This window comes from Eufriesea mexicana, unplaced genomic scaffold (assembly GCF_001483705.2).
Source record: "Eufriesea mexicana isolate 0111107269 unplaced genomic scaffold, ASM148370v2 scaffold19034, whole genome shotgun sequence".
Lineage (NCBI taxonomy): Eukaryota > Metazoa > Arthropoda > Insecta > Hymenoptera > Apidae > Eufriesea > Eufriesea mexicana.
In genome coordinates this window covers 26,434-42,343 of record NW_016926279.1, presented here as the reverse complement: position 1 = coordinate 42,343, position 15,910 = coordinate 26,434, and the positions used below count along the sequence as shown (strand labels likewise).

At 49.4% G+C, this 15,910-nt stretch overlaps 1 protein-coding gene across 1 annotated transcript in view; it reads right to left on the bottom strand.

Moving 5' to 3' along the window:
* Positions 1–300: 300 nt before the first annotated feature.
* Gfrl (Glial cell line-derived neurotrophic family receptor-like) overlaps positions 301–15,910 on the bottom strand; it is a gene marked incomplete at its 5' end in the record, with an annotated part of 36,360 nt that continues 20,750 nt past the window's right edge. Inside the window, one exon of the mRNA XM_017909618.1 lies at positions 301–2,008. Coding sequence (XP_017765107.1) covers positions 1,778–2,008 — 231 coding nt within the window. The remainder of the gene's footprint in view (positions 2,009–15,910) is intronic.

Sequence of the window (15,910 nt, the reverse complement as noted above, 5' to 3'; positions counted from 1 at the left end):
CTGTTTAGAAGTTTGCCCGGTTTTCCGCTTCTTTCTCTTCTCTCCGCTGACAAATCGACCGTTTTGGAGCGGCTGTCTCTCGCGCGCGCTCGCTCGCGTACGCGTGTGTGCGCGCGTAACATCCGCGGAACGGCCGAATTATCGCGACCCCCCGACATCGTAATACTCGACTCGGGTCAGCTTTATCGCGTCACGGGTTAAAGCGTAATTAAACGGATCGGGTCGTTCCTCGAACGTCGTACGAAACGCGCCATAACCGGTTCGATCCTACCTCGAGCTTTTCATTTTCCATTTTGCCCCCCTTTTCTTCTACTACATTTTTCCCCATTCTTCGTCGAAATCGGAATTCACAACGAACAGCGCGAGAAACAGCCGTTTCCTCTCTTCTTACCTTCGCTTCTATTACATCGTTTTGTTACAATTCTATTTAACAATCTACAAGTTATCTACACACTCGAGCCTCTTGCGATATGCCTCAAAACGCCCGTTAGATTTAGCTCTGAACAACGTTAATAAACACCTAATGGTCCGATACAGGAGGAGCGTTCGCGTTTTCTGCTAGCTTATTATAATTACACGGTAAATTAGCGCTTGTCATTTACAGACTCTACGGTGCTTCCTTTATACACTCGCTGCCGCTGCGCGCGATCGAGGAGCCGATTTTTCATCGCGCCAACGAAACGGGAAAAAAGCGAACCGAATATCCCCTCGCGGTGGAACGGTTGAAAGAATTCGTTTAATTTCCAGCGCGACGTCGATTCCGAGCCGAAAAAGTTCGCGGTGTACCGCCATGCAGGGCCAGATTTAATGGAAAAAGAGCGGAAAGCAGGGCGGAGGGGGGAAGGGGGAAAGGGAAAAAGGAAAAGCCGTGATCGAACCGTGACCCGGTGTCAAAACTCGAAGAGGTCTCTAGGAAAACTACCCCCCCCGATGCTTTTCCCTGTCGAACTGGGCCACGGTATCAGAGGCGACCCTCGCGAGGCCAGTTGGAGAGCTGCAGCTAGCAGCTAGTAGCTAGCGAGTAGCAGAGGGCGTGTGTCGCGCGCGATTCTAATCACCGAGATCGTTTCGGGGTCTGGCTTGCAATATCGTCGCTGATCCAGCAGCGAGAGGGTAGGAGAGCCACGTGTTTGGATCCACGCCCATTCTCTGCATATGGGATCCCTCTTATTATTGGCCACGTAGCCGTACGAGAGGGCTATTTCGTTGCTGTCGCGCGATACCGTACCGTGTGGAGCAATAAAAATCCTGGCCCTGCGCCGCGTGCATCTCGCGAGAAATCGAACCCCTAGTTGCGAGAAACGACGTCGTGACGGAAGCTCTCTCTCTCTCTCTCTCTCTCTCGCTCTCTCTGCCTGTCGTCGTTAAGGACTAGGTTAAACTACTCGGAACGGTGAACACGGTGATCACGGGGGTGGGACAGGGTTGACAGAGGGTGGCTGGCGAGATTCGCGGTTTCAAACGAACGGAGAATGGAATTAAGGATTCGCCGGGAGCCGGAAAGGAGGAACGGGATTAGGAGGTCGGCTAAAGCGAGAACGATCCTCGATCGCGGCAACGAAGCAAAATTCTCTACTCGTTTGATCCACGAGGCACGAAGATTAGAGCCCCGTTCGATAAATTGCGACTTCGACGTTCGTTGATGATCCAACGGCCACGTGGGCCGTCGCGAGCGGTCCTCGCCGGTTTTCGCTCTTCGGAGACGCTCGTGCAGCTTTTTCTAGGCGTTCGAGAAATTTCAGTGGTCTCGATAGGATACGGCTGTCGGTCGTTGGTGTCACGAGGCGACCAGGCACGTCGACGTCGATCGAAACAGGCTGAGCAGCAGGAGGATAGTGACCAGCAGCAAACTCGACGACCTCGACAGACCCCCGACCTCGTTGCTGTACGGCAACTTGACCTCGACCTCGGCTATCTTGAAGATCGACAGCAGCGGATGCGTGTGGACATCGTGATGCTTGTTGTTGATCTTGTCGCTGAGATCCTGCAGCATCGAGGCGCACTCCTCCTGCGAAACGTAGAGGAATCGTTAGCGAGAGTATCCCGGGGTCGACGAGGACTCGGGGGCGGTGGGGTTATGAAATTTGTACGCCATAGTCGGGGGGCACGGAAACGGGAGAGCGGGATTCGCGGGGTTGAAGCGCCATAATTTACTTGCTCTCGGATACACCGATATCATTAGTTATCGTGGAAGGGACGGATTAAATATCGAAATTCGATGGAGATATAAAATTTAGCGCACGTCTGTGTTCGACAGAGAAAGCCGAATGCGGCTTTATCCGCGGCGCGATGTCAATAGCGTCTCGATAACCGATCAACTTTGATCCCGGATATATGCGTGTCCAGGAATGGAAAATACGACGTGACGGATTTTGCATCCGCGTAATCGTAATTTATAGCGGTTCTAATTATTTCACGCGGACAACGCGCCGCGCATTCGGAACATTCGTGGATTCGTCCGCCGTTATCGTAATGATTTAATTAAGCGGAACGATAACACGCCTGGGTGGGAATGCCGGATTTCCCTTGTAATCAGAAATTAAATCGCACCGCGTAATATCGCCGGGGCCTGAAAATTTTCCCGCCTTTTGTCCCGGCCGTTCCCATTGTAACGCCCGCGGCCCGACATCCTTCGCCGCGCGGCTATTTCAGATAACAAGTGCTAATTTTTCCGTCGTTGCGCTTAAGCCGCGGCACGGCCTGCGCCCGGGGAAATTATACTAAATTAACAATAACAGGATCCCTTTGTGCCGCGGCCGCGAACCGCTTCCTCGCCCTTATAAAACACCGTGCTCGTGGTTTATTACTTCGAACAAACTGCTCTCCCATCCACGTCGCCCTCTCCTCATCGCCCTACGCCGCCGCACTCGGTCGGGTTTCTTTTCTCGTTCGCAAGGAAAACCCCGCGCAGCACTCGCGTCCGCTTCGAACGACGCCGGGGAAAGTTCTCGGCGAATTAATAAACAGGGTATTGTGTTTTGCCAGGGTTAAATTTGGAACTGGGTAAAGACGCCATCGGGAGATGCAGAGTTACTCGAGCTTACGCCGTTCGCCAGGCAATTCCTCACCGGTAGCCTAAATTATTTTTGACCCAATTTACCCCTCGGCACGAGCACTCGGGATCGAAATAAAAGCGGGGACGAAGAGAGATTAGCACGGGGCAGATCGTCGACAAGGGGGAGCGCCTATAACGCGATTTTAATTCGCTCCGACTTGGAGATCCGGCGAATAATTAAGTCCGTTTCAAGGTCGCATTAGCTGAAAAGGGCGTGTTTCACGCGCTCGCGAGCACGCTCGTAAAGTTTTTCCATCCCCCCAGGGGAGTGGAAAGCGTCCCCCTAAACGTTTCCTTCGGGGATCCCTCGATATCGACTTAACGACGCCGAATGTAACTCGTCCTGGCGTACTCCCGGGCTCTCCGTGCGCATCGATTTCCATTTTCATCCCCGGTATCACTTTCTCCCTTTCCCGCTCTTCTTCACCCCCCGGGTTTCCTCCTTTTTCCTTTCGCCGCGCCTCCTCTTCGCCTTCTTGTTCCTCGTCCCCGAAATTACCCTCGGCTCGTTGAATCTTTAATTTCCGGCGGAGGCGAGACCGAGGCCGGAGCGATTTTTGGCGATATTTTCCGACGACCAGGCTGCTGCGCGCTATCGCGCCACGCTCTGCGACGCTGTGCGACGCTGTGCGACGCCGTGCGCCACGTGGCCCGACCAGCAACGCGACCCGACGCCCACGACGTCAATGCCGCGCCGCTCCGTGTCCCTCTTCGACCTCTCCTCTCCCATGGAGCACGAGCTTCGTTCGTTCGTTCGTTTCGAAGCATCGACGTCGGATTTTCAATGAAATTAAATTCCAACCGAAAGGAGAGAACCATCCACTATGCCCGCCGCGCGCCACCCCCCGCCATTCCCACCCACCTGTGCCCTCCTCCGCGCACCCTTTCGAATAACTTTTCGCGAGTACAGAGGGCCCTCTAGTCCTTTAAATTATCGATGCACCGGGAATTCGTTTTTCCAAGTAGGTTTGCCTCGCTCTTCCCCGATCCACGCGATCCATATCGACTCGATCCGGCGTCTGACGCGAGCCTGGATATTTCGAACGCACCCTCGTCCCCGCCCCTCGATGCCGGACATTATTTCCGCCTTCCGTTTCAACCCTTTCTCTATCAAGAATATTTTCTCCCCGCGTTCCCCTCTTCACTGTCACGCGTTCAACCCCTTTGCCCCCGTTTTCTTCTTTTCTCCCGTACAAGCGTTTCGCCGGATATCACTGTACAGGCTATCGCATTTCCGCCGAAGGGTTGGGAATTTGATACCCGCCACGCTCTAGCGTGCTTCGTCGAAATGCCAGGGTGAACGAGAACCGGGAAGCGAGACGATCCTTCCAGCACGAATTTCGACGGTCGTTCGGTACTTGTTTGCGATATTTATCTCGCAGTTGTTCCACGAGAAATTTGGAAAATCGAGAAAAATCCCACGGCCTCGCTCGATTCCTCGCCGCAATTGAATACACCCTCTGTGAACATCCCCGAGTAATAACGATCCGCACTCCGCGAGCTCGGAATCCGGGACAATAACTCGTTTTACGCACTGGCCAATGCTAATTGTACCGTGTTGTGGCTTAATTATCGAATACGCGAACCGACCTCGAATTTCGTCGGAGCCGCCCTTCTCTCTTTTCCCGCGGTGCCTTCCCAACTACCGCCATTACTGGCCAAAAACTGTAATAAACTCGATTGGCTGCGTGATGGTATCGCGATGCAAGGACTTCGCGATCGTGAATACCCCCGATTGTGAAGCACCGCGATAATTGCACGCCGGGTAATAATTAACATCGCGAATTCCTGTAATTACGGATCGCGAAAGGGCATCGAACGGCGAAGAAAAATTTCTGGAATACACGTAACGTCGCTTTGACGTCCTTTTACTAAGGACCCTGCATTTTAGGCAACGAAGTGTCTCGAAATACAGTATAATATTGCAGGATACTATTTCGGGAAATTATTTCAGAGAAACTATTGAGATACGCAATATACAAAAATTAATCTGTTAAGAGAAATAGATATATCTTTAAACTATGCGTCGAAGAGATACCGGGAATGCGTGAAGTGTTTATTTCACGCGTTAGATAAGAATTGAGGGACCAGGACTAGCTGCAATCGCATACCCTTTTTCTTCGCTCAAGTTTTGACTCTCTACGCGAACAATCAGAATACTTGAGATATACCTCGCTTAGGATAGAATGAAGATAATTATAAAACACAGATAGTTATTTCTTTTTACCTATAATCCCAATATAGATAATTTGAAGCTTCTTATGGTGGAAAGAAAACGAAAGGAAATACTGGAAAGCGAGGAGTAAATAGAGGATGCGATGGTCCCTTGTGTCGGAAGTAACGTGTCATCTTTTGTGTTCCGAGGAAAAATTCTAAAGCTGATTTAAATGAAGCGAGAATTCGATTAGAAGATACGCTTCGATTAGAGAATACAGATGATTATAATATAACGACAGTTATTTCTTTTTACCCATAATCCCAATATGATTAAATCAAATTGGCTTCTTTGACCGGAATCGTGAAAAGTTGCGTGGAAATCAACGTGTCAACCATTTGCACTCCTCTCAGTCGCCATTTAATCAGATTCTAAAATCCAATATGATTAAATCAAATTGGCTTCTTTGACCGGAATCGTGAAAAGTTGCGTGGAAATCAACCATTTGCACTCCTCTCAGTCGCCATTTAATCAGATTCTAAAGATGGATGTCAATTAATATCTCAAATTTGCAATTACCCAACGATACGTGGAATATCGAAGTAAAATAATTCTACGTCTTACTTTGCATACGATTTCTTATTTACCGTTTGAAAAATATCGTCGACCTTATGGCAGAAAGTCTTCGAATCACTATTTTCCTGTAACGAAGAAATCGCCGAGTGCAAAGGGTTAGCAAAAGAGGCCCGCCTTTAAAAGGGCAGCTCGAAAAGCGGGAGCGGCGTGTGAATATCATACTCAGAAGAATAGAGTACAATCGGTCACCGAGTGATAGACTCGTTTTAACCAAGCCCTCTCTTCTCCTCTCCTTACAATATCAGCCAATTAGCGATTGGAAAAAGCACGCCATCGAGCTTACAAGAAGCATAAGAACAGGACCCTTGACGACACAGGGAGAATCCTGAGCGAAGAAGCGTTGAAGAGTCCTCGTAGAAATAGATTGTGACCGGCAAGGGTGTGAGTCGTTCCGTGTTGAAGAGAGTCGAGTTAGAGCGTGTTTCCGTGTGTTATAGTTACGTTATTTTAGTGTTCTTTTCTCGCGTTAAATTAGTTTTCCGAGTTTAATATTCGCATTATCCTTTGCATACTATTCTGTCCGTTTTCGGCGTCTCAAACCCGATATTCCTTCGATTAAAGAAGATATAGATATTTAATTCCTGCACGCTGAAGACAATAAAATCTATTTTCGACGTCCTACAACATTACACAGTAATATAAATATAATATCGCCGAGGAACGATGTCCAATTAAGAAAAGACGTTTCCCGGACGAAGCTTCCCGGAAGTCGCGTTTTCGTGGCTCGTTTCGCCACGGATTCGAACGAGCGAGGAGAGAAAGAGGTGGATTAAGAACGCTTTCGTGGAATAATAATCAACCAGGGCTCGAAACAATGACACGATGCCTTCAAATCGATCCACGAACCGGCTTCGTGCACGAAGTTCCGCGCGGGATATGCAAAGACGAGCGGGAGGAGGACACCTGTTTCATGCTGGCCAGGAATCCCTCTCCTTTCCTCGGGTAAACAGCCCTCGCCGTATTCGGCGAGCGGTGTTCTTCAGGGGTGAGCTACCCCTCGGATCGCGCGTATTTCTGCCGCAACGACGCCAATCAAAACGTGGGTAACGTGACTGGCGTCGTTTAGAATTTATTCGCGAAACGATGACCACGAGGGGGTATTTACGCGAGGGGTTCGCGAAGATTTATGGACTCGTGGATGGAATAAATGACACGCGGAATGATTGTCGTCTGAGAACGATGCCGTGGAAATTAACGAGGAATTCGACGGAAAATCGCGAGGGGGTGACGGGAAAGGTGTCGCGAAGCTGGGAGAATATGGAAGAAACTGGGGTAGAGGGAAGCTGAAGGAAGTGAGGAAAGTGAGAGAAATCCATGAGAGACAGAGAAGTACGGACAAATCGCCATTGTCCGGCTTGCAGGCCAGTGACTGGGAGCATTGCGACTGGGGAGAAGAGTAAAGCAGTGGGAATGAAATGAATCTTTCATTAGGGACATCTGTCGCGAACGATGCGTCACCGGGAACAAATATCAAAAATGGAGAGGCTTGACAGCGAAGCGTAAGTAACAGAGTGGTTCGGATACGCTACTTGGGAGAGTGGAAGCTGGAGACCAGTACACAGTGAAGAAATTATTTATTGGTTCGAATATTCGGACCATATTGACTGGTAATTTAGATTTTTGAGGAAGGAAATATATATATTTTGTTACGAGTTTCTCATTTCCACTCTAGACTCTGCCAAGTAACAAGAGCCAATCTTGACTTCCGGAAAAGAGTAATCCAGTACCTTCCAGAATATTCGAGCAAATAACAATGGCGGCTGTTGACTATAAAAAGGGGCATCTTCTACCCTTAAGTTCAGAGAGTAGAGTTGTCAACTTTGAATAGGGTTAAACTAATTTGTAAACGCGATCCGTAATATATTTTCTAAATACTTCTCCACTGGCTACTCAAATCAAACCCAAATAAGAAATTCTTTACTGGTCCGAATATTTGGACCATATTGACTGATAATTTAGATTTTTGAGGAAAGAAATATATGTATTTTGTTACGAGTTTCTCATTTCCACTCTAGACTCTGCCAAGTAACAAGAGCCCATCTTAACTTCCGGAAAAGTGTAATTCAGCATCTTTCAGAGTGTTCGGGCAAATAACAATGGCGGTTGTTGACTATAAAAAGGGGCGTCTTCTACCCCTAAGTTCAGAGAGTAGAGTTGCCAACTTTGAATAGGGTTAAACTAATTCAACGACGCAATCTAGCGATCGAACTCGTAGAAGAAGAATTCTAAGCCCGATCTGTGACATTACACAGTGGAACGTTGTACGATTTACAGAGACGAAGAAGGGGTTGCAGATAAAATTCGCGAAAATTGTGATCCGGTTAGCAGATAGCGTACAACGAAGACTTTATTTCCTTTTCCACGGAATATTAACTCCTCTTCGTTACTTAGGAGGCAGAGGGTGCGCGAGGGGGTGGTTCTTTCACCGTGGACAAATAAGGATGCGACTTGGAACATCGAGGATTAATGGCTTCGCGTTGGGTGGATCGATAAAGAAGCCGGTGTGATGTCGGTTTCGTGGTTTTCCCTCTCGCGAATTTATTTGCCGAACAGGTGGAAGGTGGCGTCGTCTATAGAGAGTATCTCTGCGGTTCTGTTCCCCGTGGATAGCCAGAAGGGTGTCACTTATCCCCGACAGGACGAATTCCTTATTAATGATCGGCTAATTGAATTTCTTGGAGGAGCAACGTGGCTCTCTCTTGCGGGGCTTTCGAGTGACAGCTGAAGGAGGAGGAGAGGACAGCCTGTGTAAAAAGGGGCGGAGGAGAGAGGGAGAGAGAAGAGGCGTTGAAGATGTGGAATTAAAATGGCGATGGAGAAGGAAGGAAAAAGTACAAAAAGAAATTATATTAAACGGAAAATGAATTAAGTCGAAAAAGGAAGAAAAGCAAGGAAAGAGACGAGAGAGAGACTTTAGTCGGAAAGCAAAGCAGGGAAAAAGAAGATAAAAACGCGGAGGAGATAAAGGAGGCAAACAACGGATTAGGAAGAGCGCAAAAGGTAGAGGGAGGGGAAGGTAAAAAGCACAAATAGGAAGTATGGAAATTAAAAAGATCAGAGGGTTCTTCTTAGATTTAAATGCGCGATAGGAGAGAGCGGACAGGCTGTGTAATAGAAAGATACTTTTGAGAGGAGAAGAGGGCGAAGAGAACGTCGCCTGGGTGAATAGGGAGCCGGCAAGGCGGACATAATGAAGAACAGACAGGGATCCATCTTGCAATTACGATTCCCACTGGCCCTTCCATCTCAGCCGACAGAGAGAAAGCCCTTTCATCGAGGCAAATGCATTTGATATCAGGAACGATTGTTCTCGCGGATTGGCCACCTCCATTCGCTCTATCCGAGGTGATCCTTATACACCCTGTTCGCGCCACCTAAACGACGGTGTCAATTTATAATGGCGATATAATAGGATTTGACGCGTACTCCGGGAGCCCAGGATCAACGGATGATGACGCTAATTATCGCGTCCCTCGCGTCACAAATAACAGAGAGCAGAGCGAGGAACGAACCACTCGATGCAGCTCGTATAATGCATCGAAATAGGCTAAATAGAGAAGCTCGAGTGCCGGCGAGAACAACTTCGGGAATACTTCCGTTCTTTGAAAGAGTACACGAACGAACGTACCGTACGCGGGGCAATAAAGTTTCGCCGATAAAGCGAAAGAAAAGGGAAGGAAAGGGGAGGCGAAAGGAGGGGTGGAAAAAAAGGGAAATTCCGGCATGCAAGATGTCGGTGCGCCTTCACGTGCTCGCTTAATCAATAACGACGTCGAGTCTGCTCGACGTTAATCGTTAAAATGGAGGGAAAAAGGTAGTAAGGAAAAAAAGAAAGAGAGAGGGAGGAGAAAGAGAGCGAACTCGGATAAAGGGGGTAGTGGAAAAATAAAAATCAGCCAACTGGCCTGCCGAGGGGCGAAAGTCAAGGAATAACGACATGCAACGCATGCCGGCTTTATAACACGTAAAGGGTTGCCGTCGCGGAAAACAGCCCTGTCACGCAATGCAAATGAGCCTTCGAGTCGCGCGACAACCAACTCTCGCAACTCCCCAGACCGGCGTCTGCTTCTCGCCATATTTTTGTCTAGATTTCCGCTCCACCCCTCTCTGCTCTACCACGACCCTGAAAACGATATCCTCCATTTTCGATTCGATCCCACCCCCCGATTTCTTCTCGCGTGTACCGATAATAGTTTTCCAACTCACGTTTCTAGCTATTCCCGAAATCCCCGAGAAGAGAAGATCTCGCGAGAAGACTCGACAGGCCGCGGATTCTGAGACGTCGAAGGGTGACGGCCACGGATACGTAAGACGGCTTAAATTTCATCCCCCGAAGATTCCAGGACGCTCGAACGCCAGGGACAATCGCGGAACACGCGAATTTCCAAAATCGCAGAAACGATCGCGACTGGTCCACGATCTCGGCATCTGCAACGACGCCTCGTTGCCCTGGCAAATTGGAACGACGAAGCCGAAATTCTACCCGACCCGGAATCATCGCGATGTAATAGATCCCGGAAAAGGAGACACTGCGCGAACTTCCGCGGGAGAAATTTCATTTCTCGCCGTGGCTTTCGGAACGCGCCTGGCCCGTTCGCGAACAACAGACTCGTTCGCTGAATCGCGATCGGAATCTTCGGGAAATCCGATCCCGTTGATGGGGTAAGGCCGAACGTGTTCCAAGCGTTAACCCTTTACGGACAGAGCGGTTTTGAGTAAACCGCGATGGTCATTCAAGTAGTTACCAGCGCTCATTTCTGCTTAAACGCGATTTTCGTTTATAACGATGCTGGTCATATGGACACAAAACAGTCCATCACTTAACCCTCTGCGGTTCTATGTCGAGCGTCACTCGACACAGCTTTTAAAATAAGAGAAAACTCTTTTTCTGGGGATTGAAAGCGTCTATTGTTAATGCTTTTGTTTCGTACAAAGCATCTACTGCTAATTCGAGCAATCAGAAGATTTAGATAATTTAGATAAAAATTTAGAGAAGTTTGGCTTAGACTAGTTAGGGAATTGCGTGTAACAACAAAAACAGGACGACCATCGTCCAGACAAGGAACAGCGATTAACCCTTTGCACTCGACGATTTTTTGGCCAAAGATGTATACGAGTTGAAAAATTTTCTAGCAGTAAGTAAGAGATCGTATAATAATTAACAGGTAGAATTATTTAATTTCGATACCTCGCACACTGTTACATTGTCTTAAATTTGATATATTAATTAATATCGAGCTTCGAAATTTTATCAAATGGAGGGCGCCTCTCGAGTGCAAAGAGTTAAATGGAACATTACATATAAGTACACTGCATCTGTAGTGTAAACACAAAGATTGGACGGTATGTTCAAATCGAAATATTCCAAAATTGCAGGTGGTAGAAGAGAGGCTACATATATATGCGAAACCTATGGCAGAAAACCGGTGATTGGTAAATGGTGAATTATAAGGTGTTGTTAAAGGGGTTATAGCGCAAAGGAATAGTAGTCAGTGGAAAACTGTGGAAAAGCTGTATAGATCATTATTGAGCGGGCGAACGGTTAGAACTGGCCTGTTTTGGACCACGCAGGTCACAAATAGTCTTCAGAAAACTGAAGACAAAAGACAAATCGCTAGGATGTAGAGTTTACTTTACTATTTAATTTTACTACAGCAGTTGTGAACAAAAAAGATAACGTTTACAAAATCTTAAACTTTTATTTTATACATCCACCCATTCATAAGTATGTCGCGTTAGTAAGCTGAAAAATGTTTTTCTAAGAAAATGGTACTAAGCGGATGAACGATTGACGAAATCTGTCCGAACCACAAAGGGTTAACTTGGGACGTGCGGTCCTAGGGTTTCAACAGCGGCCGCATATATGTAGCGACCATCATTCTCACCCTCGCCACTAGATGGATTCCGATTTCGAGGACTTTCTCGTAAGTCCCGGGAAAACCTCCGTTTCCTATACGTATAACTTCCACACCTTTCAATAGTATCTGAGGCAGGGACTATTAGAGTAGCCTTACCGATGAGTCCACCAGCAGACCCGGAATGAAACGCATCCCTTTCTTTTCCTTTCGCCCCTTCTAGCATCAGCCGATCATCTGCGACCAGTAATATGTGTGACCCCTACACACGTGTTTCTTGGCTATAGCAATATTTATTAGACACATTTCTTTAAGTCCCTCGACCTTATCAGTTGTTTTCCCGTTTTCGAACGCATATACGTGGCGCTCATCCGCAGAGGATTAATTCGCGAAGCGAGGGGGGTGGTTTTTCGGGCAGATTCGAGGAGGAAAGTGAAGGAGAAACGAGGGGGAAACACGCGTCCGGCTGTTTCCCTTTAAAAGCACCGGCGGGATAAGCAGGTTGCGTGTTAAAGGGGTTTTCTCCGGCTGCGTATCGCGTGTTTCGGCCCGTTTCTTCTTAAAGTCTGGAAAGCTCTCTAGGCGTCGCTGAGCCGTTTCGCAGTTTTAAAAATGAAACACCGCCTCTTTACCGGTGTCCGCCTCTTTCCCAGTGGCTACTAAATCTTCCGGTCGAGAAGGAAACTTGGTCACGGGACCGTTCGAGGGGTGGCTTCGACCCCTTCGACCGGCGCCGCGCGAGGGGAATTAGCCGCGAGCTGGCTACTATTAACGTTAACTATTAACGTTATCGTCACCGTGAGACGATCGAGACAGCTTCGCCGTTGCGTTAACCTCGGCGTTAAGGAAACGTTAAAGGAAAACGACTCGTTTCGCATGCTCGACTCTCTCTCGCTCTTAAACCCTAAAGATAGCGTGTGTGCGCTAGCGCGGAGAACGTGCACGCCTTTGGACTGTTTTAAAAATGAAAGAGCCCTTTCTCTCGAGTCTCGCTGCTTTCAAGAATCGCTCGTAGCCTCGTCGCGTTCCCCGCGAAACTCTGTCGAGATACCTTTAGATTTAGAGATTCCGTCCTTAACGATTCCTCGCGATGGCGATTGACCGATGTTCGCTCGCTGGACACGCGCGAGTATCGCGTTGCGAATGAAACCTTACGCTTTGCTCCGTTCTCCTTCCTTCTGGTAGACCAATGATCCCCGAATACACGACTGGGGGAATTTAGACCCGAATTAAGAACCGACTACCGAAATCGGAGGATCCGGGATCAGAGGATCCTAGGTCGAATTCTAGACTCCTGAGATTCCTCTCTCAGCTGTATCGCGGTGAGCTCGAGACCTTCGCAGAAGGGGAATCCAACGTCCCCTTGTCAGTCTCGAAATTACGCTCGCGAGTAGGTACAACATCGAGGGCCAAGGGGTACATCGGGTTCATTTTGATTCGAACGTTCGCTGATCCACTCGCGAGTTGGAACAGAGGACACGGCTTAAAAATGAAGAACACGGTCGTCTGTCGCGGCGGGATCGTGACGTCGAGGACGATCGCCGGAAACGATCGTCCTGGGACGTGCGTCGGGTATCGAAACGATCCACGTAGGGCACGCGTGTCTAGAGGGAGAAAGAAAGCGGCAAAGAGGGAGGCGTCGTTTGGTCTGGCTTCGTCAAATTGGCAAACGTCGCGGGAACGACGTACGCGAGACGGCGTCGTAAATTTTCGCCTGCAATTTCGCCGACGCGGGCCTCGTGGGTGTGGCTTACACTCGTAAACTCGCGGATCTCTCGCCGCTGTTCGACGTGAACTTTACGCTCGCGACACGCACACCTTTCTCCCGGATTTTTCGTTCACGCGCTGCTGCGCAAGTCCCTGCATCCGGCAAAGGCAAGTGTCCGCAGTTTGCGAGAGTCGCGACAACATTTTCGTGAAATTTTCAGCACTGGGAATGGCGAGGAATTCTCACGCGAAGATTCTCGCGAAGATTCTCGCGATCTAGGAGAAAGATACAGAGAAGAATCTTTTGACAGCGTCGGGTTTACGACGGGCAGGGAATAAATTTGGTTAATTGGCCGTGAATTTGTTATCGCGACACGTTTCGCGTGCCTACTCGAAGGAAGGACGTAGCTCTCGATGAAGTTTCGCGCGGATGAAATTTCCGGTTCCCGTGACGGGCCACGGGAACAACGCGAAGCAGGGAAAGGAGGAGAAAGGGTTGAAAAACGCGAGAACACGGTCGAGAGCTCGTTTGCTCTGGCGCGGCTTTCTTTCGAAAAATCCACCCTTCCTCTCGCCTCGGGCGAAATTAATCGGGGGTGGCTCGATCCGTCTGTCGGTGGCTCAAAGGCGCGGCGAATCATTTCTCGCGGGGCTGCCGGTACACGCCGACACGTCCCCCGAGAGAATGCATCCTCCTCGTTACTCGCGCGCGCGCGCGCCCCCGCCGCCCTCTTTCCCATTCCCGCGCGTTTTCCCCGCCACAAAGTCGTCGCGCGCGTTGCGGCGCGCGGCCGCTTGCAGCGGAGAAATTAGCCTCTCCTTTGACACCGATCCGGATATGGAATAAATCGCAGGCAAAGAGAACCGGCGGAATTTTGTCGGCGATGTCTAATGGAAGCGTTAGCGCGCGCCCTCTTCAAAGACCTCGAAGGGTAAAACACGACTCGCGGAAGATCGACGCGGTGTGCAGGAGCTGTTGGCGTTCGTTAACGAAATCGAGTCACTGGGTCAACAGTGTATTTCGCTCGCGGAGAGTCGAAACGAAGGATCACAGGAGTGTTTCGACGCGGATTCCGACCTAGATTCCCCGAGCTGGCTGTTTGCACGGATTCCGAAATCGTCTTCCACCCTAAGAACAATCGAAACGCGTGGAACAAACGCACGACCCATTTCGTCAAAGGCTGCTGTATGCGCGCACCCCGTCACACGTCGACGGTGGATGTTTCCTTGACATTTTCGAGCCAGCACTTTACCCCGTCGAATCGCCGGGACAACAGACGTCTCCGCGAACTCGTGCTCGCGAATCGACGCGGGTCGAGGAGAATCGCTGCTTTGTCGCCTCGATGACGTTCCAACGCCGTTCGCGATTGTTGATCGAGCCAGGATGGAACTCGAAATGGCGGCGTTCGCGCGATATCGGCGTCTTCATTCAGATAAGGTCTCAATACCTTAATGGGTCGGCCTATCGAAGCCAGCCACCTAACATCCTCGTGCTCCCCTGCACCATTGTCTGGCTGCCGTTACTCCACCACGAACATCGACCGTTTCGATAGACGATTTCGATATCTGTTCCCCCGTACGCGGCCCTTTGTTAAATGCCGAATTTAAGACGGAAAATTAAGACGGAACACGGCTAGTTCAACGACACCGACTCCCCGGGCCGGATACCTAGCATTTAACGCGGCTTCATTTTATTCCTCGTTAGGAGAAACCACCCTCGCTCGGGGAAAAAAATGAGGATTCATCGGCGAGATTTATATCTCTCGTACTTGCGCGGATCTTTAGGCCGAGTTTTAATGAAACGTTATTATAGGGGAATGATATTCCCCGCGGCGTGGCGGCGACTCGTAGGCACGGACCACGTCGGATGAATTTAACTTGCCGCGGAGTAACTTTCGGAGCAGGATAACTTTGAATTCTTTATACAAAACGACGTTCCCTTAAAAAATGTCTTCGTTCCACGAAGAACGAATCCCGTGTTTCCGCCCGGTACCGGAATCGTTACCCGACGAAACAGTATGGCCGGCGTTCATCGCGGTTCGCCGTAAACTCTCGGAAAACTCGAGCTCGCGAGAGAGCTAAATAAAAATCAGGAAAATCTCTCTCTCTCTCTTTCTTGCTCGGTCTCGCTGCTTCTATTATCCTGCGAGAAGAGGCAAGAGAGACGAGAAGGGTTTCGATATCTGGAGATGTAACGCGAGGCAGTTCCAGCCTTTTTTCCTCCGTCGTGGCGCGGCGGCTTAATGGAGCGGCAAAGCGCTTTATCTCCGAATTTAAGAGAAGAATGAGCAGAGATGCTGCCGGTCGGTGGAGCTTGAAAAAGAAAATAGAAAGGAGCCCATGGTCCGCGTCGTCCTCGTCGTCGTCGTCGTCGTCGTCGTCGTCGTGGCGCCCAACCCCTAAGAAAATAGAAAGGAGCCCATGGTCCGCGTCGTCCTCGTCGTCGTCGTCGTCGTCGTCGTCGTGGCGCTCAACCCTCGATAATTCAGGGTCGTGGATACG